The sequence below is a fragment of the Aspergillus fijiensis genome (genome assembly GCF_003184825.1).
Source record: "Aspergillus fijiensis CBS 313.89 unplaced genomic scaffold BO72scaffold_46, whole genome shotgun sequence".
Taxonomy (NCBI): Eukaryota; Fungi; Ascomycota; class Eurotiomycetes; order Eurotiales; family Aspergillaceae; genus Aspergillus; species Aspergillus fijiensis.
The window spans coordinates 233,505-257,159 of record NW_024469022.1 but is presented as its reverse complement, the minus strand read 5'-3'; the positions used below and the strand labels follow the sequence as shown (position 1 = coordinate 257,159).

The 23,655-nt window shown below is 52.6% G+C and overlaps 9 protein-coding genes across 9 annotated transcripts; 3 read left to right on the top strand and 6 right to left on the bottom strand.

The window, feature by feature from the left end:
• Positions 1-30: 30 nt before the first annotated feature.
• Positions 31-7,291, bottom strand: BO72DRAFT_488092 (type I polyketide synthase; the record flags this gene model as incomplete). The annotated part of the gene is made up of 12 exons (XM_040948021.1): positions 31-239; positions 358-1,102; positions 1,199-1,709; positions 1,754-2,330; positions 2,891-4,807; positions 4,872-5,414; positions 5,614-6,124; positions 6,216-6,422; positions 6,491-6,716; positions 6,779-6,821; positions 6,881-7,025; positions 7,109-7,291. The coding sequence occupies 12 exons, from the start codon at positions 7,289-7,291 to the stop codon at positions 31-33; spliced, it is 5,817 nt and encodes a 1,938-aa protein (XP_040798701.1).
• Positions 7,292-8,123: 832 nt separating this feature from the next.
• On the bottom strand, positions 8,124-10,494 carry BO72DRAFT_198462 (MFS general substrate transporter). The gene is made up of 6 exons (XM_040939574.1): positions 10,218-10,494; positions 10,019-10,152; positions 9,628-9,958; positions 9,220-9,558; positions 8,796-9,160; positions 8,124-8,672 (listed from the first exon to the last, which is right to left on the bottom strand). Exons 1-6 carry the CDS (start codon positions 10,319-10,321, stop codon positions 8,287-8,289), a joined length of 1,659 nt encoding a protein of 552 aa, XP_040798700.1. The 5' UTR covers positions 10,322-10,494; the 3' UTR covers positions 8,124-8,286.
• Positions 10,495-10,679: 185 nt separating this feature from the next.
• BO72DRAFT_530017 (cell wall mannoprotein 1 family protein) lies at positions 10,680-11,526 on the top strand (the record flags this gene model as incomplete). The annotated part of the gene is made up of 2 exons (XM_040950273.1): positions 10,680-11,242; positions 11,338-11,526. Exons 1-2 carry the CDS (start codon positions 10,907-10,909, stop codon positions 11,524-11,526), a joined length of 525 nt encoding a protein of 174 aa, XP_040798699.1. The 5' UTR covers positions 10,680-10,906.
• Positions 11,527-11,875: 349 nt separating this feature from the next.
• On the bottom strand, positions 11,876-13,003 carry BO72DRAFT_470695 (uncharacterized protein; the record flags this gene model as incomplete). The annotated part of the gene is made up of 4 exons (XM_040947043.1): positions 11,876-12,079; positions 12,117-12,715; positions 12,800-12,912; positions 12,978-13,003. The coding sequence occupies 4 exons, from the start codon at positions 13,001-13,003 to the stop codon at positions 11,876-11,878; spliced, it is 942 nt and encodes a 313-aa protein (XP_040798698.1).
• Positions 13,004-15,033: 2,030 nt separating this feature from the next.
• Positions 15,034-15,525, bottom strand: BO72DRAFT_498903 (uncharacterized protein; the record flags this gene model as incomplete). The annotated part of the gene is made up of 1 exon (XM_040948807.1): positions 15,034-15,525. The coding sequence occupies one exon, from the start codon at positions 15,523-15,525 to the stop codon at positions 15,034-15,036; it is 492 nt and encodes a 163-aa protein (XP_040798697.1).
• A 390-nt stretch (positions 15,526-15,915) lies between these two features.
• On the bottom strand, positions 15,916-17,131 carry BO72DRAFT_434824 (zinc-dependent alcohol dehydrogenase family protein; the record flags this gene model as incomplete). Its single annotated transcript, XM_040943258.1, has 4 exons — positions 15,916-16,436; positions 16,495-16,888; positions 16,938-16,957; positions 17,008-17,131. 4 exons carry the CDS (start codon positions 17,129-17,131, stop codon positions 15,916-15,918), a joined length of 1,059 nt encoding a protein of 352 aa, XP_040798696.1.
• A 206-nt stretch (positions 17,132-17,337) lies between these two features.
• BO72DRAFT_198444 (uncharacterized protein) lies at positions 17,338-17,949 on the top strand. Its single transcript, XM_040939573.1, has 3 exons — positions 17,338-17,525; positions 17,617-17,811; positions 17,874-17,949. Exons 1-2 carry the CDS (start codon positions 17,389-17,391, stop codon positions 17,756-17,758), a joined length of 279 nt encoding a protein of 92 aa, XP_040798695.1. The 5' UTR covers positions 17,338-17,388; the 3' UTR covers positions 17,759-17,811; positions 17,874-17,949.
• Positions 17,950-18,595: 646 nt separating this feature from the next.
• BO72DRAFT_515560 (cytochrome P450) lies at positions 18,596-20,807 on the bottom strand. Its single transcript, XM_040949554.1, has 9 exons — positions 20,563-20,807; positions 20,364-20,508; positions 20,157-20,307; positions 19,912-20,099; positions 19,755-19,861; positions 19,617-19,700; positions 19,150-19,536; positions 18,914-19,086; positions 18,596-18,855 (listed from the first exon to the last, which is right to left on the bottom strand). Exons 1-9 carry the CDS (start codon positions 20,614-20,616, stop codon positions 18,675-18,677), a joined length of 1,470 nt encoding a protein of 489 aa, XP_040798694.1. The 5' UTR covers positions 20,617-20,807; the 3' UTR covers positions 18,596-18,674.
• Positions 20,808-21,104: 297 nt separating this feature from the next.
• BO72DRAFT_498900 (amino acid permease) lies at positions 21,105-23,186 on the top strand (the record flags this gene model as incomplete). Its single annotated transcript, XM_040948806.1, has 10 exons — positions 21,105-21,170; positions 21,225-21,245; positions 21,292-21,340; positions 21,394-21,469; positions 21,519-21,709; positions 21,755-21,789; positions 21,844-21,964; positions 22,011-22,354; positions 22,423-22,951; positions 23,053-23,186. 10 exons carry the CDS (start codon positions 21,105-21,107, stop codon positions 23,184-23,186), a joined length of 1,566 nt encoding a protein of 521 aa, XP_040798693.1.
• Between the last annotated feature and the right edge of the window lie 469 nt (positions 23,187-23,655).

Genomic DNA, 23,655 nt, shown 5'->3' with positions numbered 1-23,655 from the left:
ACGATCGACAAGAACAATGATTAAATATAATCACAAGTGTGACTCCTCGGCCCTCTCGCCCTTCTCGTCAGATCCACTAGTCTCTTTCATCAGTCGTGCGGGAAGCAGTTTGCTCTCACGGACGATCTTGGTCGCAAGACCAGATAAGGGAATGGAGCTGAGGATGTCGAAGACGGCGATTTCGGTCTGAAATTCCTTCGCTATCCACGCCCTAATCTCAACAGCGACCAGCGAGTTGACTATGCAGATCTGGATCAGCATAGGGAATATTACGTCATAGGGAAACCGAAAGAGTGGAAGAGTGGAAGCGTAGGGGGAAAAAAGCAAAGAGAAAAAGAAAAGCAGAGCGAGACTCACCTCCATAAGTATGCAAAGGCTGGGCACCATTGATATCTTCCATTGGGATCATCAGCATCCTGGCCATACGCGAGACAATCATATCCTCTGCAATCCCAGCGGCAGCCTCAAGGGAGTCAGCATTGCTGAAGGCCTCCAACCCCGACTGCAACGCCGCGTCATTGCTACCGTTCGTCGCACAGTCCGGCTTCCACAGCGTCGAGAACTTGGCGTCGCGCGCCCAGTGCGCCCGTCGGAGGAACTCTTCCATCTCCAGCCTCGTGCTGCCCAAGCCCATTATAATTTGCGCCGGGATTTCATGATGGCGGTCGTGGTGGCCGTTTCGGCCTGGGCCTGGGTCTCTCCCACGCTGCTGCTGCCCGACAGTGTGATCTGCCGCAATTGCAAGCTTCACCAGACGAAGAACCTCATTCTCGGCCACCTGAAACGCCTTGGTATGAGCTAGGTCCGCCGCACGGTCACCGGACGACTCAGCAATATATCCAACATCGCGAACGGCACCGAGATCCAGCGCCGTGGCAGTAAGGCCCTGACGGCGCCGGAAATGAGCTAAGGCGTCAACGAACGCGTTGCCGGCGGCGTAGTTGGCTTGCCCCGCATTACCGATGATGCCAGACACGGACGACAGCATGATGAAGAAATGAAGGTCTGGCGGAAGGAGCTCATGCAGATTCCATGAGCCTTGAATCTTGGGACGAGTACTGATGATCCAGTCTTCGTAGGGCAATTGTTCGAAGATTCCGTCCTGAGAGTTGAGCCCGTGGTGTTAATAGGAGGAAGAAGATGAGATAGATGAGAAGAAAAGAAAGAAACACATATATGGAAGAAGAATAGAACGTACCTTCAGTATCATCGAGCACTGGATAAGGCCCTTAATCGGGGGCATCTCCGATGAACACCTTGCCAGTGTACTTCGAAGACTCTCGCGGTCGGAGATGTCACAGGCATAAGCCCGTGCATCGCAACCATGTCGCTGAAGTTGATCCATGAAACGCCTCGCCTCGCCCTTGGCGTCGCCCGATCGAGATATAAACGCAAGATGTCTTGCACCATGGGACAGCAGCATGTCTGCAATACTGCGACCGATGCCACCCAGCCCGCCAGCCAGAAGATATGTCGAGTCTGGATCCATTGCCAACGGGCCTTCGACCGGCGGCACGACCGGGACGAGATCATCTTGTCGAGCCTGGACTACGACCTTGCCCGAGATTTCCCCGGCTTGCAGGGCACGGAACGCCTGCTCTACCTGGGAGTAGCTGTAGACCGTCAGTGGGTTCAGCGCCCGGAAGCGCTTCGTCCGGAAGAGATGAAAGATCTCATCCATTGCCTCGGAACATTCCATGTGAACGGGACTACACTGGTGATACATCTCCAGATTGAACCCGATATAGCTCACCCGCGGATAAATGGGTGCATGTCGAGGCCCACGTTAGTCAAGATATCCCGTTTCCCGATCTCCACGAAGCGCCCGTGGTCCGCGACACAAAGCCATGACTGGCGGAGAAGTTCGCCCGAGGTCGAGTTGAGAACGACATCCACGCCGCGGCCAGCGGTCATTTTCATCAGGTTCCCGGCAAACGTCGAGTCTCGCGAGTAGAAAATGTGATCCTCGGCCAGGCCGTATTGCTGAACCAAGAGCTTCTTCTTGCTTGGAGACCCGACCGTCGTGTAGATCTCGACGCCCAGGTGCTGGCAGATCTGGATCGCGGCTTGGCCGACGCCACCGGCACCGTAATGGATTAGGACTGTTTCATTCCGGGTGATATGTGCTTTGTTGACCAGTGCAATCCAGGCAGTAAGGAAGGAAACGATGGCGGTGGTCGCGTCTTCGAGGGTCATGTGGTCTGGAACGTGCTGGATGATTGTTGATCTGATGCGGACATGGCTGTTGAAACTACCCTGTAGCATGCCCACCACTTTGTCACCGGGCTTGAACTGCTTCACATCCGGCCCGACATGTGTAATGATCACTCCTTGCAGAGTGTTCGGGCTTGGGAAAGCGCATCGGACTCAGGTGCCGCGAGGGTATATTTGCTGATACGCGCACAGTCAGACGCCTTATCTGCCAACCGCCGTAAGACCGATGTTGCACAGGAAGTGGATCCGTCTCCAATCTCCAGGATACGGCCGTCGGGATTCACGTCCCCAAGACGGTCCAAGTACTCCGTGGCAACACAATCGACGAACGTATGGTTTGTCGCATTGCTCAAAGACGTCGAAATATGCTCGGAGGTTAAGACAGGCTGAGTGTTGGGGCTGGGCTGGAGGATCTGATCTAGCCCATTTCCCACCGTTCGTATCACTTCTGTCACCGGACAGTTCTCGAGGTTGCCCAGCTCGCTTAATGACTTGTCTAACGTTGTCCTTGCGAGAGTATGTATGCAGTCAAGATATCGTTTGAGGGTTGGACTCGTCACCTCAGCCGGAAGAGAAGACATTGCCCTCTGAGCGAATATTGCCGCTGCTTGGTTCCAATCACTCGCTTGCTTTGAGAGGGGTGAGAGATGTACAGGCAGGGAGTCCCAGAACCTACGGGCCGTGGTCGCGGAAGACAAAACATCCATCCTCCAGTCCAAACGCGTGCAGATCTTGCGGGGAGCATGCCGCAGTTGAGCCGAGTCGAGCTCCCTGCATACAAACCCCTTCAGTATCACCTTGGGCTGAGTCCACGAATCATCCGAGAGGATAACGTTCCCACTCTGCTTGAGCCGGATCTTCGGACTGAGGGTGCTGTACCCGCTCATGCGCGAGCCAACCGGCGGAATCTCGGCGGAGATATACAGCGACTCAATTAGGCTGGGCGCCATTGCCGGCGAATCGTCTCTCACTGTTCCACTACAAATCATCATCTGGAAGGCTGCGTCCAGGAGCGTGGGATGTATTGGAATCGGAGTCTCGACGCCCTCCGGCATTCGTGCCGCCGTGTCATGAACTTGCAGCTCGCCGTGCCCAAAGCCGTCACCCGTGTGGATTTCCGTGATGTTGCGGAATGCAGGCCCGAAGCGTAGGCCCAGTGTGGCCAAGCGATCGTAGAGCCGGCTGGCCGCTTGTGTCTTTTTGGCCTTCTGGCGGATGAGCGCGTACTCGTGTTTGTAGCTGTCCCAACCCTGGAGGGCTTCTAAGGTGCTGTCTACAGCGTTGGGGACGTTGGCGTAGAGGGCTCGGACAAGTCCCGAGCAGTGCTCCGCAGCAGTGCCGTCCGGTGCAATCGACATGATACTGAAGTGCATCCAATGTGTAGCTGTAGTGCCGGTGCTCCTCGTTCCGGAGTTATGAGGTCGTAGCTGTAACACTGTCTCGACGACGGCAACAGACGATGAGAATACCATTGCCCTGGAGAAGGTGACGTCGTGGAACTCGTAGCCCTGGATCGAAACAGCCCGTGGGCCAGCTGTTTGTTTGCATGCTTCGAGCACCATCGCCAGCATGGCAGCACCTGGAAAGACGACGAGTCCTTGGATCTGATGATCCATCAGCCACGGTACCTCGATAGGGCTGATGAAATTGGTCCAGCGAGGCGTGACGTTATTGTGGTCATCTGTAGGAAGCCCGGGCAAGTCGGTCCGAGGACAGTTTCGCGTCCGCCTCAGCCGAGTGCTTCGTGCCTCATGCCAGTATCTTCTCTTATGGTTGAATGGGTACCTAGGGAGGTTGACGAGTGGTTTCCAGTGCAACGAGGGCGATCTGGTGCTAGAGTTCACTCGGGCCAGATCCAGGTTGAAGCCTAGGCTCCAAAGCTTGCCAGCAGCATCCAGAGCGGTTACTCTCGCATTTTTCTCCCTCTGTAGCAAAGATGTATACGTGATGGCATTCGCGTTCAGGTTCGAGATATGAGAGACAATGTCGCGCAAAGGTCCCTGCAGTGCGGAATGAGGCCCAATTTCTATGAGCGCGTTCACCCCAGCCATTCCCTTCCGTCGGAACTTGGTAGGACTTTGACTCAGCAGAGTGGTAACCGCCTCCGAGAATCTTACGGGACTGAGAAGGTTCTGCACCCAGTAGTCCGCTCCCAGGCCAGAGGGAGGCAATTCGGAGCCGAGAACGGACGAGAAGAATGAGGCATCGGACAATTCACTCGGCTGAATGTCTTGAATTGAGGCCAGATACTGCTCGGCGATCACTTTCATGTGTGGAGAATGATATGCCGTCTGGACTTTGAGCTTTCTGCACCATACATCGTCGCTCTGGAGCAGATTCTCAACCTGGGCCACCGCAGACGTATCTCCGGAGACGGTCACGCTCGTCGGACTGTTGATGCAGGCTACCACAGCCTCGCCTTGTGTGACTCGGTCCAGATAGCTCCGGATCCCCGCTTCGGAGATGTTGACGGCCAACATGGACCCTCGCGTGTTGGGAAGAAGAGTAGCGATTTGTTCCGAGTGCACGCCTCTGAAGTACGCGATCCGCCATGCGGCCTCTCTGCTGAGCGCTCCGGAGGCATAGGCTGCGGCTGCGCTCTATTAGCTTTGGGGCTCTCTTGCACGAAGCTACTTAGATCGTGGTACATGACGTACCTATCTCTCCACTCGAGTGACCCACGACGGCCTTGGGGCGTAGTTGCCAATACCGCAGAAGCTCTACCAGCGCGACCTGCACAACGGTACACAATACCTGCGAGAAACGCGGCTCATTAATGCGGCTTTTCTCCCCTGACCGGTTCAACTCCATAACGAGAGAAAAATCGCTTCCAAGCGAGGCAATGTAATTGTCCGCCTGTAGAAGACTATTTTGGAAGACCCCAATCTCCTGGAGCTCTCGTCCCATTGCAGGCCACTGCGCTCCTTGCCCAGTGAACACCCAGGCACAAGAAGGAGTCTTCAACGAGCGTGTCGCCTTGGGTGGTGTACTTTCCAGGACTTGTTGCAGATCCGTGAGCGATGTGGCAACAGCGAACCCGCGGTAGTCGAAAGTAGTCCGCCGCTCGGCCAGAGTGTGGACGAGGGAGAGCTCACTGTCCAGAGTAGCTAGACTATCCTCCGACTCCTTGTGCGCTAAGTCAAAGCTATGCTTGATATGATCCGCGTATGTTTGAGAGATGCGAGTCACACCATCTTGCTCTGGCGCAGAAAAGATTACAGCCGCGGCGCAGCGGCTGGAAAGTCGCGCAGCGAGGCAACTGAAACGCCTGAGTCTGGAGTCGGAGGCAGCAAGCTCTCATGAAGGCGTGTGTTGTGAGTTGCGGTTAGGTTTCGGTCTGCTCGCCGACTACGTGATCAACATCGCGATTCTCCTGCCACATTCGTTCGAGTCACTTACCAGCAAGATAATGGAACGCATCGTCGAGAATAACGTGCGAATTCGTCCCTCCGTACCCGAACGAGTTGACACTAGCCCGACGTAGCCCTGTCGTTGGCCATGGCGTAAGCTCCGTTGGAATGTGAATATTCCATTTGTCCAACTGAAAGCGCGGATTAGGAGCCTCAAAGCCATGCACAGCGGGAACCTGACCCTTCTCGAGGATAAGAACAGTTTTGATCAGGCCAGCAATTCCAGATGCTCCCTCTAGATGTCCGATGTTGCTCTTGACAGAACCCACCAGAAGCGGAGGAGACCCGGCCACTGCCTTGGAGATACCGATCGTCTCTCCTATGGCCGAGAGCTCTAGAGGATCACCGACTGGTGTCCCGGTGCCGTGGGCCTCGAAATACGCTGTTTCCGAGAAGTCGAGCCCGGCTGCTGCGTAGGTGGATCGAATGAGGTTAACCTGGGCCTCTGAGCTTGGGACAGTGATCCCGGAGGTCTTCCCATCTTGGTTGATGCCCGTGCCCTAACATCATGCAACGCGAGAGGTCGCAGAAGAATCAGAATTCATGTCCAAACGACCCTCAACCAGACCAATCATCATGGAGCAGACCTACCCGAATGACCGCCCTGATTACATCATGGTCCCGAACAGCATCCATCAAGGGCTTCAGAACTATGACACCAACCCCTTCTCCGCGTCCGTAGCCGTTCGCCCTACTATCAAAGCTGTGGCATTGCCCGTCGGGGCTCAGGAACCCCAGGGCCGACAAACCCCGCCACACCTCCGGCTGGATCATAAGATTGGTGCCCGCAACGACGGCCTATATATAGGGCAACAAAAACGCTTAGTATTCCGTTCCCAGGGCCATATACTCGGGGTTTTACTTACCATCTTGCTTCCACCGCTCTGAATTTCCCGGCACGCCAGATGAAGCCCCACCAGACTCGAGGAACAAGCCGTATCGATCATGAGAGAAGGTCCTCGTAGATCATAGAACCACGACAAGCGATTGGCAGTCATTGCCCCGCCACAACCTGTCGATGCGTACGGAGACATGTATGTGCCCTCCCGTCCGGAGGTGACCTCGTAGTCTTTGGTGAAGCAACCGACCATCCTGTTTTGTCTCTGTTAGTAGCGAAATCATGTATGAACCATATTGCCTGTGCATTGACGTACACGGCCGTTTGACTCCCCGCAACGGTTTTCAAAGGCATCCCAGCTAGAAAAAAATCAGTTCTGTATCCATGACTCCTCGATGTAGTGGTCCTCCAAGTTTACCATTCTCAAAAGCTTCATACGTCACCTCCAACAAAATCCGATGTTGGGGGTCCATTCCTTCGGCCTCAGCCGCGGTCAGCGAGAAGAATGGGGCGTCGAAGAGCCCAATATCCTCCTTCAAAAAGTGACCCTCCTTCGTTGTGATCTATCCGATGGCAATGAGCAAAGTGAGCAGAGCCTTCTATCAGGGAGGGGGGGCGGAGGAAGGAAAGGGCTCGAGGCACTTACAGCACCCTGTCGATCAGCGGAAGGGTGATAGTACGCATCTGGGTCAAAGCGTTCTGCCGGAATGCGAGTCTTGGCCGATTCGCCTTTTCGCAAGATATCCCAGAATCCGCTGGCAGACCGGGCTTCCCCTGGGAAGCGCCAACTCATGCCGACAATGGCGATTGGTGGGAGTTTGTCATCCATTCTCTAGGGGCTCCTAAGAGGGTCTTGTCTGTGACTGTCTGTGAATTTCTCTCAAGGGCTGATTTCCGGCCGACTCAGACAAATAGGTGGATGGCTTTGATGGTTATTGATTTTGTGTATCCGGTCTGGTTGGTGCTTTATAAAAGTAGTCTCAGCAAATCAAGTACCGTCAGAGATCAGAGTGGCGGTCTTACTAGCTCACGAATGTATGCGGTACATGTTCTTTCAATCTTTACCTCCTCCGTCGTCTGTGCTTGGACAAGCAGCCGGCCGGCTGCCATGTCTGTTTCTGCTCGGAGTCGAGAACAAGTCGTCGAACGTTGCCCTTCCTACATAACCCATCACCAAAACGCTCCGAGCTTTACTCACCGAGCTTCCCCGAAGATAAGACCGAGGCGAGAAAATGGATGAAAAAGGCACCGACAGGACAGGAACCATAGGGGCCCGAGCACAGTGATGATGGGCGCCGTCGCGGCCGACTGCGAAGCACACTCTTCATGTGGCCAACATGAGAAAGCCATTTCTTGCAAGCGATGTCGAAGCAGGGACATGACATGACATGGTTTCCCATGGAAAGGGTGGTGTAAGAATGCAGTGCGATAGAGAGCGTGAAGATAGTAGATTCCAGGCTACGTGGGAGAAACTATCCCCACGGCGGCCGAGGCGGTAAGAGCTGCCCTTTCGATCACAGTGCCTAGTATACTTGGGGCGAAGACCTCGCCGTCACGAAATCAAATCCGATATTCATACACGTAATCGAGACCAAGAAGGCTCACGGGATGCGAGGGGCCAAGATAAAATCATTATCCAAGTTAATGGAGAAGGTCTCGTGAGAAGGTCGTGTATCCGACATTGTGAATATATCTTCTCTTCTCTCTTTGCTCATGGCTAATCAAAACGATGCTCCGCTCGCCATCCCTTTCACAAACAGTCCCTTCCTTCGTACCACATGTCATCCTATCATTCCTTGTGAGTAGACACAGCAGCAAAGTCTCTTATGCGGCATCAAGCTCCCTTCCCCCAGTTCTAGCCGCCTCGGTCCTTGCATAAACTTCTTCCAAGTCCGCAAGACGCTGCTTTATTGACTGCGGCTTTCGCTGGTACGTGCAAAGTGTAGCGACCAGACAGGCCGCAGCCACACCAGTACAGATCCGCATCTCGGTGTTGAACGTGCTCACATAGACCTGTCGAACCGCAAGCTGTTGCGCGACGGGAAGCTTGTAGATAGTTGCGGGGGTCTTATAGAACTCGTCGAGTTGTTCCGCGGTAAGTACACCGGCGAGGGCTTGTTGGACGTTTGTGTTGAAGACGATGAATCCCGACGCGATGCCGATGCTGCCACCGAAAATGCGAAGCTGGGCGACGATTCCTTGGGCGACGGCTTTTATCATTTTCGGGGTGGACCTGAGGTTAGCCATCATGGGAGCAGACAATTGACACATTGCGTAAAATTCTTGATGGGTGTAGGAGCATTTGGGAAGAAAGAAGAAAGATTGTAACTCACCATGATCCTGAAACTCCACTTGCATGGTTGTCAGAAATGTCATTGTGGACAGACTCAAGCCGATTCCGAAGCCAAGGATTGCTTCAAGCCCCCATTGCCTTGGTACTAGGTCCACCGAGTCTGTCAGAGTCGAGAGCGATGCGCTTCCAATTATCATAAAAACGCTGGCCAAATTCAGCGTCCAAAAGGCATTGTTTCGCTTCGCGGATGCGGCACCGCCTATCGCCGAGCCCACGGCTGTGCCTCCCATCAGCGGCAGCAGCAGTATCCCAGATGCCACCGCATCCTTCAAATTCACAATCTGAGCCCGCAGAGGGATGTTAACAATGACCATGAGCATCACAAATCCTGTCAAGATTGTGCTCCTTTTGCAAGTGGGTTAGTCCGTGCTCTACTTGATTTGAGAGCGGGCTTTGCCACTCACACGAATCCCGCAACCATGACTCGACTGGATAGGAGCCGAAACGGTAATTGAGGTCGAATATGCGCCAGTTTGGGCTTCGAGGAGATCAACCACTGCCAATATACGAGCGCCATCCAGGAAAGCCCAGAGATAATGAAGATCAGAATGACCGGGACGCTCTTCCACGCATAGGCTCGGATGGCAGCCTCATTCAGAATGAAGACAAACAGGACCGATCCAAGGAGAACCAGGAGGGCACCGAGATAGTCCAGGTGCCTGAACCGGACATTTCTGGCGTAGTGGAAATCGTTGGGCCACACGATAAGCAGGGCGACAAGCGGAACGAAGGCACAAGGGCCACTGAAGAGAGAAGATCAGATGTGCTTCATCGTCATGTATCATGATCCTAGGTAGAAGAGCAGCGCGTACTTAATCCAAAATCCCCACCGCCAGGTGCGATAGCTCGTGAGGGCACCCCCAATGAGCGGCCCACTGATCCCCGCAAGGGCCAGGATCACGCCGATGATAGCAGAAATTGCCGGCAGCAGGGCCGGCGGGCTGATCTCCGGGTATATAATCATGGCCATTGCGTAGAGCCCCGATCCTCCAATTCCCTGCATCGCGCGGAAGCCAACGAGCTGGTTCATACTTTTTGACGCCGCGCATCCCATCGACGCGCTGAGAAACACCAGGAAGCAGATGCACAAAAGAAATTTTCGGCCGAGGACATCAGATAGCCTCGCCATGAAGACAGCACAGCCTAGACTCACAGTCAATGATGATAGATACTATCTTACCGCGGAAAGCTTGAGATATTTACCGACATAGGAGAGTGTATAGGCGAGGACAACCCAGGAGCAGGTTTTGAACCCATCGAACTCGTCAGAGATTGTATACAGCATGGTTGAAACAATGGTCGTATCCATCAGAGACAAGAAAAGCCCCATGGCAATGCTGGAGAGGCTCGTGGTCAGTCCTTTCTATCACTCACAGCTTAGACGTGGATCACCTTGTCTTACCAAAGAAGAATGACTACCAGTCTCCATGTTGCAATTGTAGGTCGTGGTATCTCAAAGGAGGAAGCCCCCTCTTCACTGACGGTAGTGGCCACTTGGGAACGCATGATAATGAGAAGGAATTGTCGTGACTTCCAGGGTGCATGTAGAGTGCTGGAACGCTCTGTCCAGAAGATATGAAGGTTGACAGCTTAGGTGACATTCTGAGAGAGATTATTCGGTGCCTAAAGGCGATCTCAGCCCAGCTGTGAGTGCTCGGTTTCCTCACCATCCCTCCCCCTGCTAGCGTGGTGTTGTGAGGCAACAATTGCCGCGCAAAACACCAACCGGTGAGTTTCTTCGGCCTGTTTTCGGCTACGGCTCGAACCCCCTGCTAGTGCATCCAGTCAGACACGAGTTCCCTGAAGTGACCGTGAACACTGCTCAGGGCTGCAGGTCCACTGTAATGCGAAATCATGGATGGTGCCTGGATACGCCTTGGTCGATCTTGATTGGGTATGTGTGCCATTGACTATACAACAGTAACATTTGTTTTAGAATGACGACGAGGGAAAGTATTTATATCTTCTTTCTACTGGAACATTGGGCTACATCCCCAGCACCTATCAGATAAAAGGAAGAAGAGAACACAGTTCAGGAATACTACAAGCCGTTAAAGTCCAAAGCAACACGCCCAGCACGCACGAACCGCAATGATCGCAAGACAACTCTCTGTTCTGCTTCTCGCTACCAGTGCTCTGGCAACGCCTCTCCACAGACGCGATGCAGGCACTGTCTTGAGCGAACTCCACGGAATCGGAACCGACATCAACGCCCTCAGCACCACCCTCGATAGCTTCGACGGCACCCTCACCGGAGCTGTGACTGTTCAATACGCTGAGATCGCCCTAGAAAACGGCTTGAATCAAGCCATCACCGACGTGGTCGCCTCGAACACATATGCGACGGGGGATAGTGCCAGCGTCACAACCTCTCTGGTTGGCCTTGAACCTGAAATTGTCGGTATCCTAGGCAAATTGGTTGACCAGGTATATTTCACTCACCTACGCGTCTGCTATCTCTTTTTCTCCTTTGTGTTTGTCCGAAGATGTAAAATGGCAGCAAAACTCACCGATGGAAATAGAAGCCTGGCTTCACCTCTGCCGGAGTGGTCAGCATTGTGTTGGCAGACCTTCACTCGCTTCAGAACCTCACCAATAAACTTTCCACTGAGGCTCAGGTGAAGGTCACCACGGCAGACAAGGCTACCATCGCCTCGGAAATCGCTGAGATTGATGTCGCGTACTTCAATGCGATTGCGTCCTTTTCCTAGATATGGTTTGTGGAGCATCATGAATTTAGAAGTTTGGTTGGAGCGGATGGCCGCCTTTGTACTGCAGTGATAGGTGTCTATTGGTAGCTTTATCGGGAGTGTGAGTACGCTTTGAATACTCTCTGGGTAATTACTGGGTAGCTGCATTGATAGTAGCGGAGACATGGTAGAACTCAGTATGTATTGACTCCAGTGACCTCTTACTAGATCAGCAACTCAGCATCTAGTACGACTAGTAAATTGGTTTTGATAAATCTGATCTTGGTAGAAGACAAGGGTACAGCGCGTTGAAATGTCAAAGCTGCGCAAGTAAACCCACCTACCTCCCTTTACCTGCCATCCGACCTCATCAACGCATCTGTGCCATTCGCATAGCCCATTCCACAGCTCTAAGCACCGCCTGCAAGTCATTCCCCTTGTGAGGCACTTTATGAGCGCCCTCGAATTCCACGACCCGGGTCAGATTCTTGCTGCAAAGCCTTGCCTGCAACTCCCCATGGCGTCGCAGCGGGTCCGACCGGCCGATGATATGAACGGTCGGGATGGAGATCCGCTGCGTGTTCATAAGAGGATGATAAACCCGCGGGAACCCTTTCCCCCCCACCGCGCGTATTCCACTGCGTCCGCGCGGCATGGTTGTGGTCACCTCCATGTTCCGCGAGCTGGCGAACGAGCGTGACAAGCTCTCGGACCAGGGCAGCTTTTTGGCCCGGTAACAGCAGCATTGCCCGGTGGTGGTGGTGGTGGTGGTTCTTGAGTCTCGATGCTTTCTTGTGTGTGGCGCTCTCATCCTGCGGGTGGAAGAGACCAAGCTCAAACGGCTCCCCCGTTGTCGGCGGATCATCGTCCTTCTTCTCATCGCTTTCCCTTTTGTCCTGCTTCGCCTGTTTGTAATACCGGGCATATTTGCCGATGAGGTCCTTGTTGAACATCGGATCCGGAGAGATGGACAGGACTGCACAGAAAAGCACCGCAAAGCGAAATGGTGGGGGTCGGTGGGGATGGATTATCTCATGATGATAGAGAATGGACAGGGCGAGGGACGCTCCTTGACTGAAGCCAATGACTCCATCAAAAGGGCCTTCGGCTTCGATGACATCCATCACAAGGTCGTGCGCTTCTTTCACTTGTGAGGAGGACAGCCCATCATACCAGTTGTAGAAGGGACCCGGCATATCGGGAGGAATGCCTGTGTAGCATATGGGATCGTCAGCCCATCAGTAAGCCATGGACTATCAACTTTAGACGCAGTGAATGGGAGCTGACGACACACCGTTCGCGGGCCCACACGAAACCGGGCCATCGAGGAAGACATATTCATGGGACTCGCCGATCAAGGCGCAGAGAAAGGACAATTGTCTCTCGAAGATCTCGGCAGATGCTCCCCTAGAACCAAAGACTTAGCGGATGCATATCCCGTTGTCGTGGTGGATGGGAGCTTGTGACTGTACCAAGGGTGAAGACAAATGATCTTCATATTGACCGGTTCAGATCTGGAACATGGATGGCCTTAGTCACTGAGCATGGTAACTGTAGAGATAATAACATGCCCTGTATCCGTGTAGTGCCACTTGCCCAATCGGCCTGAATGCCTAGGAGTAGGCGCAGAGCGGCCGAAGCCCAATCGGCTGGTATTAAAGTGCCCGGTTACTGCGCGGTCATGTATCGTACCGCTACCCTACTTATACTAGGTAGGTACTCAATTGGATGAATTGAAAACAAAAGCAAAACCACTTCAGTGCGTGGCCAGGCATGCACCTGAAAAATTAGAGCTCAAAGAAGGGCAAAGGGCCAGGCAGGCAAAAGGATAAAAAGGAAAGAAAAACATACAACAGAAGGGATTCGCTGGTGGTCACCCACCCAACTACTAACCTCCCGGCGTGTGGCTTAAGTACGGCTGAGCGGACGGGAAGCCCTGTTTTCCACACCCTGTGGTCGTATGTACTATCTGCACATTCTACTTGATATATACCTAGCCAGCCCTTGGATTGAACACTGAAGACTTACGGAACCTGTTCCGTGGTTGCTTTATCTCCGCTGCTGGAGTACTTTTGTTTTCTCTTCGTAATGCCCTACTCACCCCTTTGTACCCTGCCACGATACTAGATTCTGTAGTCAACAAGAACTCATTCTTAAAACTAGAATCTAGTAACTCCTAGAGCTGAAAAAGCATCTGGGCTTGGTTTTGACTACTCTCCAAGCAGGCGAAAGGATCTTGTACAGTACAAATACAAGCCGGAAACACACGGGCGGCGATCTGGTCGTCTGGGTAAACTAGCGGGTAAGCTAGCAGGTAAGCCCTTCCTAACTAGCCCAGTTCACTAGGTACACATGATACAGCTTTAGCACTGGGAGTAAGAGCTAGAGTAGTTCTGCCAGTGAGGGACGACTTGACTGTCGAGCTTGAAGTCTTCTTACACTTGTCTTCGTTTCAAGTCATGAACAAACTACTAATATTCAACGGAACGTTGCAGTAGCATCGAAGCAGGCCACATGTATATTGCAGGCAGCGCAGTAAGGAATGGCCAGGTCGGACAGAAGTATAACTATATACAACCAGAGAAGAAATTTAAAATCCATACTGAAAAGAATGACCAGGTCGGACAAAGGTAGAAGCACAACGCAGTAAATAATAAGCAAGAACGCCCCAATTTATCCCAGACGAAAGGAAAAGACAAAGGAAACCTCGTACAGTCCAACTTGATACAATCTGTTTTTCGAGGACAGGTCAATTGCAGTTCGAAAGCCAAAGAAGACAGTATTACACACCCAAGCCTCAAACTCGTAATCCAAAAACACCGTCGCCTTGCGGTAGGATCATCTGTCATCCAAGCTGCAGCATATGATTAGCTGTGTCCGCTAGCAAGAGTAGTGATACATACCAGATTTTCGGAAATATCTATCCAACACAAGCGTCGCCTCTCGGTGGGATAGACGTCATCCAAGCTGCAACACATGGTGAGCTGTGCTCGCTTGCAAACATAGTAGCACATACTAGATTTTCGAAAGTATCTATCCAACACAGGCGTCCGGTACCGCGTCTCGGGGGGGTATCGCCGCGGGCCGTTCGATCTGCTGTTCAGTAAGCAATAACCGACCTGGTTCCGGTACAACCAGGCCCAAAGGAGTGTGGGGGGAAAGGAAAAAAAGTGGCAAGGAGTGACCAGGTCGGACAGGGGTAAGCCACATATAAACAGAAAACAAGACAAAAGCAGCCTGAGACTCAAAGGAATGACCAGGTCGGACAGAGAACAAAAACAAAAAGTGGCAAAGGAGTGACTAGGTCGGACAGTAAAGCCACATATTAACCAAAAAACAAGACATTGGCAACCATAGACTCAAAGGAATGACCAGGTCGGACAGGAGAAAGAAAAGCAGAAAGTGGTAAGGAGTGACCAGGTCGGACAAGAAAAGCCACATATAAACAGAAAACAAGACGTTGCCAACGATAGAACCAAAGGAGTGACCAGGTCGGACAAAAACAACCAAAACCAGATATCAAACAAATCAAAAGATTGACTCGATGTACATCGTGATCAAAGGAAAGACACAGAGACCAAGCAAGGCCAGAGCCCCCAAAGCATGAGGGTTAAATGAGCGGACGGGAGTACTCGGACGAGTACTCACCATATCAAATTCACGAATGGACGGATCGGTCAGATCCTCATCACTCCAGACGTTAACGCCAGGAACGAGCCATCGAGAAACGGTAGTGACAGTGTTGGTCTCCGCCCACGAGACCTTCTTCTTCGGCTTCACCTTGCGGACGTCGCCGTCCACAGGCTTCACCAGGATCGAACGAGGGGACGCGCCTTCGAGAGAACGCACAGGCAAAAAGAAGGACGAACAAGCAGAGAAAACACGAGTCACAGGCTGCAAAAAGGAAACAGAAGGAGTGGCTGCTTCAGAAGGGTGTACCGGACCCTCCTTCGGCGAAGAAGAAGAAGAAGAAACAAAGGAAGAGAGCAGGGGAACACGGGAGAACGCACGAGAGAACATCTTGAAGATCGTAGAGCGTTAGAAACGATACTAGCATCAAGAGAATCAAGCGGTATGGGGAGGAGAAGAAGAAAAGAAGAGAAGGGGAGAGTGGAGGGAGAAGAAGTAGATAAAGTAGGTAAACAGCCGTTGTTGCTGGGCAGTGGAGGAAGGAACCAGCACTGGTGAATGGAAGGCAAGCGCAGTGTGAGCACTGATGCTGGGGAAGGAATTCCCCCATTGCTCCATCTCCCCACCTTCCACTCCTGCTTGCCTGCTGAGCACGAATTGAAGTCGTGATAAGGTAATTCAGTAAGCTGTGAATCCTATGAGGCGTAGGTACTGTAGAAGCGCATAACCATACTTAATTGACCTATCATTCTACCTTCACAATATAAAGCATCGCTGGTCTCAGTCAACCTCCACATACACTTTCCCCAGACTCTTCCCGGAAGCCACATACTCGTAGGCCTCCTTTAGCTGGCTAAGCGTGAAGGCCTTGGAATTGAGAACAGGCCGGAAGTCAGGGTGTGCGTGGATCCAACGGCACATTTCCTCCATCTGCACCCGACTACCAACCCAAACCCCACGCGCAGTATACAGATTCAGCCAGGCCTCGAGCAAACTGGGCATCTCCTGCCCTTCCGGCCTGCCACCAGCGATCCCGACCACCGCGATTGTACCGTCCAGCTTGACGCATGCTGCGCTCTCCCTCAAGGTGGTTGGGCCGGCGATGTCGACGACGAGGTCCACTCCGCAACCACCTGTCAGTTCTTTAGCCAAGGCTCCCCACTTTGGGGTTGTTTGATAGTTGATGACATGATCGGCGCCGAGCTCGCGGAGGAATTCGACTTTATCGGGAGAGCTGGTGGTTGCGATGATCCTGGCACCAATGGATCTCGCGAACTGGAGCGCAAAAAGGCTGACGCCGCCTATGCCAGTGAGTGTCAGAATATGACAGCATCGGACGATGGAGGGTAGTAGCTGAACCTGTGCCTTGAACTAGAACCCATTGTCCCGCCGTAACCTGCTTCCCAGGTAGCCCAAACAGCGCATTCCAAGCCGTCAGCCCCGCACAGCTCAGCGTGGCAGCTTGAACAAAGCTTAAGCCATCCGGCATCGCAACCAATGCTTGCTCGTCGAAGGCGCCAGCTGAACGAAAGACACCGTCAACCGAGGCACCTGTGCCATACTGCGCGATTTCCGCGTTCAAAGAGCCGGTGATGTGCTTTCGATTGAGCATGGTAATCACTCTATCTCCAGGCTGGAACCGAGTCACGTTCTTGCCGACGGATAAGACAACGCCCGCGCCATCCGATCCAGGCACAACGCCCGGCTTGACGGTCCAGGGGTAGTTCCCGCGACTGATCATCACATCACGGGGCTATCATTCTCAGCGAGCCGCGCGCAGGGGTATAGGCTCGGGAACGTACATTGAGAGAGGCACCTCGGACTATGACTGCATTAGTTGATGGAGGCAGGTAAAGGAGCTCACTGACGCACTCTGAACAAGAACCTCGTGCTCGCGTAACGCTGGTACTGGGACTTCGCCATATATCAGGGATTCGATCCCATCCTGGCCCATGACGGACCATTGTCGAGCAGTTGCTGGAGTATCGGTAGCCATACTTAAGTGGAATTCAGGTGGAATAGATGATGAAACTGATTTATTCCGTATCAAAGCTGGACTCTATATCATATGAAACCGTTAGCCTCTCCAGATGACGGTAGCTATTAGTAATGATTTGTCAGCTGCGCAGTGTGAGCGTGTGAGCTACTTAGTAAAGCCTGAGCACTGACATTGGAGTATTCCGGCATAGAACTTACATGATCCATACTACCTAGTAAATTGCTTGTGAGCTTTGGCGCTAGGCCCCGAGTCCGATGAATGAGTGCACACTGGCACTCTTCATCTGTCCACTGTATCTCCCCGTTCTCTCCCATTCCACCCACTCCCTCTGTCATCCTGCATCCAGACCTTCTGTCATCAGTCTTTTGACAGACAGTAACAACCTCTTCATGTGCGTATAGACATGTATCCCTATGCTTCTCAATACCCGAGTTTCCATATCCCAGGCTCACATTGTTCGGTGATTAGCTCACAGTCCACAGTTCTGGCCGTCTTCGCTCGTCAGAGTTCATATTGTATCACTCGTGTCGAAATGCAAGATACCTGCACCCATTTCCAATACTAAGATGGCAGAGAAGTGAGCTCGACTCGATCTGCTCTCAAACCAACTACTACCGCTCTTGACTACCTAGTAATTTGTGCGCGGATCGGGGGGAGAAAAGCCCACCTCTCTTCGGGTCAGATCACCTGAACCTTCTTTTTTGCTTCCCTCTCGATATCCAGCTAACCGATACTGCAGCAGCCATAATTTGAAGAGAGAAGATTCAATGAGAAGTTTTTACAGGTAGGATGGCATATATTTAAGAGATAATCCCTGTCGAGATGGACAGCTCAAATTGGTTCTTATACTCGTTACCTCATTCTTCACTCCTAGCTTAAATGGTCGATTCCGCTCGTTCTTATACTTATTGTCTTTTCTAAAAAAAGTAAGCAGAATTATCTGCAGCAGTTCATATATATTTTTATTATATAGGCTACGGCCGCGGCGTAGATTTAGAGGGAGGGAGGGGGGCGTGTCAGCGTTCCGGAGTGATCCAGCCCACGTGATCCGAGGCGATTCACCTTGAGAACTCCGATATTTTGACCATCGAGAATTCAAAAATCGTTCCATATAGCCTACGTGATAAACCCGCATGAATCCATTCTTGTCTCTTTTGGATGAACTTCAATCATAAAGCTTCCCCACAATCTTCGTTATTATCTTGACTGCCGGGGCTGCGATCGTAATCAGACAGATGTCAAATAGTCAAGCAATAGAAGGTGGTCTGGTGGAATGGAATCCCTGCAGGGGGCTACGATATCCCTCTGCAGATTGAATTGAGAACTTTGATTGCCTTGGTATATATAGCAGAGAGCAGAGTTTAGTTTATTGGACTAGTAAATCCTAATCGGTTGATGATTCCATCCGTGCCGATCCATTTTGTGCCAGCGAGGCGGCGGTAGTCACAAGCATAGCAGGACGATACTATGTGCAGATTTGGGGACTATGAGAGGGTTCTGACTCGCGTAACTACCACACATAGAGCTGAATAGGTACCTGCTATGACCTTTCCTGTAGAACCACCTCTAGCCGATTCATCGGCACAGCAGCAACCCACTCCCGTCGCGGTGGAAGGACAGCTTCGTGATCCGAAGCATTAGCACCGGGCAGATCTGCCGGGTGGATGGAGTATCGCTTGAGCAGCCGCGAGAGGGACAGGTATAGCTCGAGGTATGCAAAGCTGTGCCAGCGAAAGGTTATTCTCTTTTCCCCTCATGTGATGCATGGAAGATACCTACTGATTGCCGATACACGTAGACGCGCCCTTGGAGAACGGGATGTAGTAGTCATCTCGCCGCGACGTCGTGTCGTTCTTTTCCTGGACGAGCCACCGGCCAGGCCTATAACGTTCGGGGTCCGGGAATGCGGTCTCGTCGCGGAGATACCAGATCGGGGAACTGGAGATCATCGTCTAGTGTTGGTGCATTAGTTGGAAGTTTCAGCGTGAAGAAAATATTGATCCTGGTGGACTTACCCCTTCCGGAAGATACTTCCCCACCAGCGAAGATCCCCCGCGCGGCACAATGCGCGGAAGCATTGCGGCGGCGGCCCCGGTCCATCTGATTCCCTCTTTGACGCAGGCTACCAAGCAGGGGATGGCTTCCAGGACGGACATATCGCTGGGCCATCCGGAAGCGTCCAGCTCGGCCACTAGCCCCGCTTGGAAGGATTGGTTGAGCGACAGTGCGTATATGATGTGAGCCAGTGTAGCGGACGTTGTATCGGTGCCGGGACCGAGCATCTCCTTGGCTTCCGAGAGTGCGGACTGCTCGGACACTCTGGCCCCGGCCATGACTTTCAGGAAGGATAGACGGGGCGCCTTCTCACTGTCTTTCGTTGCGATGAGTTGGGAATCGGCCCACTGTCTTCCGTTAGTGACCATGCACGGTACCTTGTTCATGAAGGAGGATATGCCTTGTCGAAGCGCTGCGAGCTAATCACCGAGGATACCTCCCAGCCGGAGAGTCGGTAAATCCAGGCTGCGACCGAGTGCCATAGACCAACAGCAAGCGGGAAGTTCATATACTGGATATGATGGCATTAGCAGTGGAGGAGTTGGATCCTGCCGTCGCTACATACCACTGGCATCTTCGAGGACTTGAGATCATTTTCCTTAATGACCGCAAGCTCACCTCCGTTTTGAAGAGAGTCAATTCCCCCAATGGCATTCCCAAAAGCAAATGATGCTACGTACTAGCGTTAGCTAATGCTGAGAAGTAGTATCGCGAACACGCACAAACAATATCTGACTCTAAGGCGCGACAAGACGGTCCGAGATCAATAGGCCCTTTTATCTTGGCCAGACTCAAACACACGATCCACTTATCGATCTGCTCCAGCATCATCTCGGTCAACGCGGGAACCTTGCTACGATTGAAAAGGATACCCATGTGACGTCGACGCTGGGCATGTTCCTTCGTGTCACTTCGTCGTATTTGCGAGTCAGCTGACGAATCACGCAGATATCGTCGGAGACCTTACGTGATCGAAAACAGCGCAGGGCGGCCATCCTGGACGAATTGGTTATAGACGCGAGGGTCTTTGACGAACGGGCTATTCGGTGCATGCACTGTCTTGTAGATATCCAGGGAGTAGAATGAGATCTGGTTGGGCCCGATCCGGACGAGGGGACCTAAGTATGGTTCCACGGAGTCAGATGGGTTTCCAGTCTTGGTATGGCAGTCGTACCAAGCCTTTGGTGAAGTTTGGGTAACTCCAGCGTGATTTTGCCTTGATACTCGGTGGGAAACTCCCAGAGTAGACGGGAGACGGGAGCCAGAATTCCTGCATTAGGGATGGAGGCCAAAGGGGAGAGGAAGTAAGTGTATACGAGCTTAAGAATCAGTCAAATAAATCAGCCTGGGATTTGTTGATGGCCTGTACTCACCCAAGCGATAGTCGCAGCTAACGCTACCAAAGCAATCGATATGATCAAGTCCATGTTGTATCTTGCTTGCACCTGTTCTCCCGACCCGTGCAACAGATAATATATGTCAACCCCGGCCGCGGATCCCGAGAATTGTGTATACCCATCATGGACTGTGCAAAACAGGATTCTTCACCGCATGTAATTCAGGGATTCTGTCCGATACGTGAGTAGTTAGGCTTCTGGGTCCCGCACGGAGATCGCGTCATCCGCACCCGCAATGTCACTTCATCACCTCGGCTTGTCACACAATGGCGCAATAGACCACACAAAAATTGACCTTCACGACTCAGCATGCATATAAGGCGTCATCCACGTGGAATAAAGCGGGGCAAAAAGGCGTGATCCAGCCCGTTGGTTCGGTCTAATGCACGTTTTAGGTCGTGATGACCGGCTGGCCAACAAGGGTCCGATGTTTAATACGAGGCGTGTCTGCAGGCTCTGCCAGTGCCAAAATTTCATTTCGATTTTCTAGGGGACCAAAACGAGCGCAACATTGAGCCATGACGTCCAAGAGTGATTCGACCTCGACGGTCGTTGAGACGAATAAAAGCGATGAGGTTGCGCTGGTTAGTTGTTCACCATAAGTTGTCAGCCAGGATCATCATACTCATGAATCATAGGAGCGCCTCGGATACAAACAGGTAGTAGACGAAGAACGCCAAAGATGGCTGGTGTTGACAGTTCCAGGTTCTCCATCGAAGCTACTCACTCTTCGAGAACTTCTCCACCTCATTCGGTGAGTGTCACTGCCTGGTCACGGAGGGCAGAAATTGACTTAGAACTTTGTAGCGGCCTTGTACTTTGTCGGCGGCGTTCGCGTCACGTTATCCACTGGCATCGCGGCAGGGGGGCCTCTCGCCTACTGGTGTGTTTCGTATTCCTCGACTCATGATTCCGTGCTGAAACAATTTCAGGACGAGTTATATCGTGACTTGTGTGTTCACCTTCATCACTGCAGCCGTCATTGCAGAGGTTTGCTCCGCAGCCCCAACAGCAGGTTCAATCTACCTCTGGGCTGCGGAGGCTGGAGGGCGTCGGTTCGGGCGCTTGTTCGGATTTATCGTCGCTTGGTGGAGTACGACCGCCTGGACGACGTTCTGTGCCAGTATGTATCGTCACAAGGTTCACTCGATCGCGCTGACAGATGCAGGCAACACCCAGTCCACTGTCAACTATATGCTATCTGTGAGTTCGACACTTTTGAATATATTCCGGATCATGCAACCTGACAATCAATAGGAATTGACCGTCTTTGAAGTCGACTTTCCCACCGACACAGGGAACATCAAGTTCCGTGCGCTGCAATGGATCTGCACGGAAGTGATGTTAGCATTGGCAGCGTGGATCAACCTTGCCTCACGTAAGTCACCGACTAGGCGACAGATTGGAGAACTAATAACCCTCAGCCCGGATATTTCGATACGTCTTCTGGCTATCGACAGGCGCCGTGTTCCTGGACTTCATCCTAAATCTCATCTGGCTCCCGGTGGGCGCCCACAATACCTACGGCCTCCGAACCGCCCACGAAGCTTTTATGACCACATATAACGGCACCGGTGCGCCAGCCGGATGGAACTGGTGTCTCTCGTACCTCGCAACCGCCGGGATTCTCATCGGATTCGATGCCTCAGGTCATGTCGCGGAAGAGACGAAGAACGCGTCCCTCAACGCAGCGAAGGGTATCTTCTGGAGCACGGTCATCAGCGGCGTGCTAGGCTTCACAGCCGTCATTCTGTTCCTCTTCACATCCGTACGTCAGCCACACGAGTCCCCAATTATTCCAGAGGAACCCTCAGCTAACCTTTTACCCCCCATCAGCCCCCAATCGACATCCTCTTCTCCTACGACGCCCCGCAACCCTTCGTCCCACTCTACGCCGTCGTCCTCGGCCGCGGCGGCCACATCGTCATGAACGTGCTCTCCGTGACAGCGCTATGGCTCAACACCGCCATCGCCATCACGGCCGCCTCGCGCCTCGTCTTCGCGGTCGCCCGCGACGGCGTCCTCCCCTTCTCCACGTGGACCTCCCGCGTGTCCGAGGAGGGCCAGCCCCGCAACGCCATCCTGGTGGTATGGGGCGTCTCCGCCCTCATCACCTGCACGATTCTCCCGTCCGCCGTGGCGTTCACCTCCCTGGTCTCTGCCGCGGGCGTTCCCTCCGCTGCGGCGTACGGGCTCATCAGTCTCGGTCGGTTGACGCTCACCCGGAAACAGAAGCTGGAGGCGAAGTGGTCGCTTGGACGGTGGAGGGTACCCTTCCAGATTGTGGCTGTTGTATGGAATGCGTGGGTTGTGGCGGTTTTATTCTCGCCGTATGAGTTTCCGGTTCAGGCGGGGACGTTGAATTGTAAGTTTGACTTTCTGTTTCCCGAAATGAGCTCGTGGGGGCGGAGGCTGGGTTTGAGGTTGAGGAGATATGCTAATGGTTGGTGTGGTTGGTTTGGTTAGATGCGCCGATTATCATGGCGATCGTGACCGTGTTTGCGGTGGTGTCGTGGTGGGTCACGCCGGCGGACGCGTGGTTGAGGCAGGAGTTTATTGAGCAGGCAGGGGCTGAGTCGGCGGCGTCGGTGGATGAGTAGAGCTTTTCATCGTCACAGATTTGAGGCAGGTTGGAGATGTGTATTGATTTATAATTGGGGAAGAAATATCTGAGGAACAAGATGATGATGATGAAGAAGAAGAAGAAGAAGAAGAAGAAGAAGCAGTTGTCGCTTCCAGGTTTTGTGGACATAGCTGGATTACGGAAAGGGGAGGTAGTGCGATGGCAATCCATGATACCAGCCTGCACCAAAAATACTTCTTCCACAGTGGAACCTCTTGCCACCTACAATATGATCACTCATGCAGATATTGAAGCAAAACCTGGGCGCCGATCATTATCATCACTGTTATAGAGACTTCGCCGATTTTCATTCGGTCTAATGCTTCTAATATGTATTATTATTCGCTGTCAAAATCAGAATCCGGCATGTCCATCGGGCACACCCACAACAGGGACACAATTGAATGATGAACTCAAATAGCAGGGGGAGTTGATGGTATCTGAAG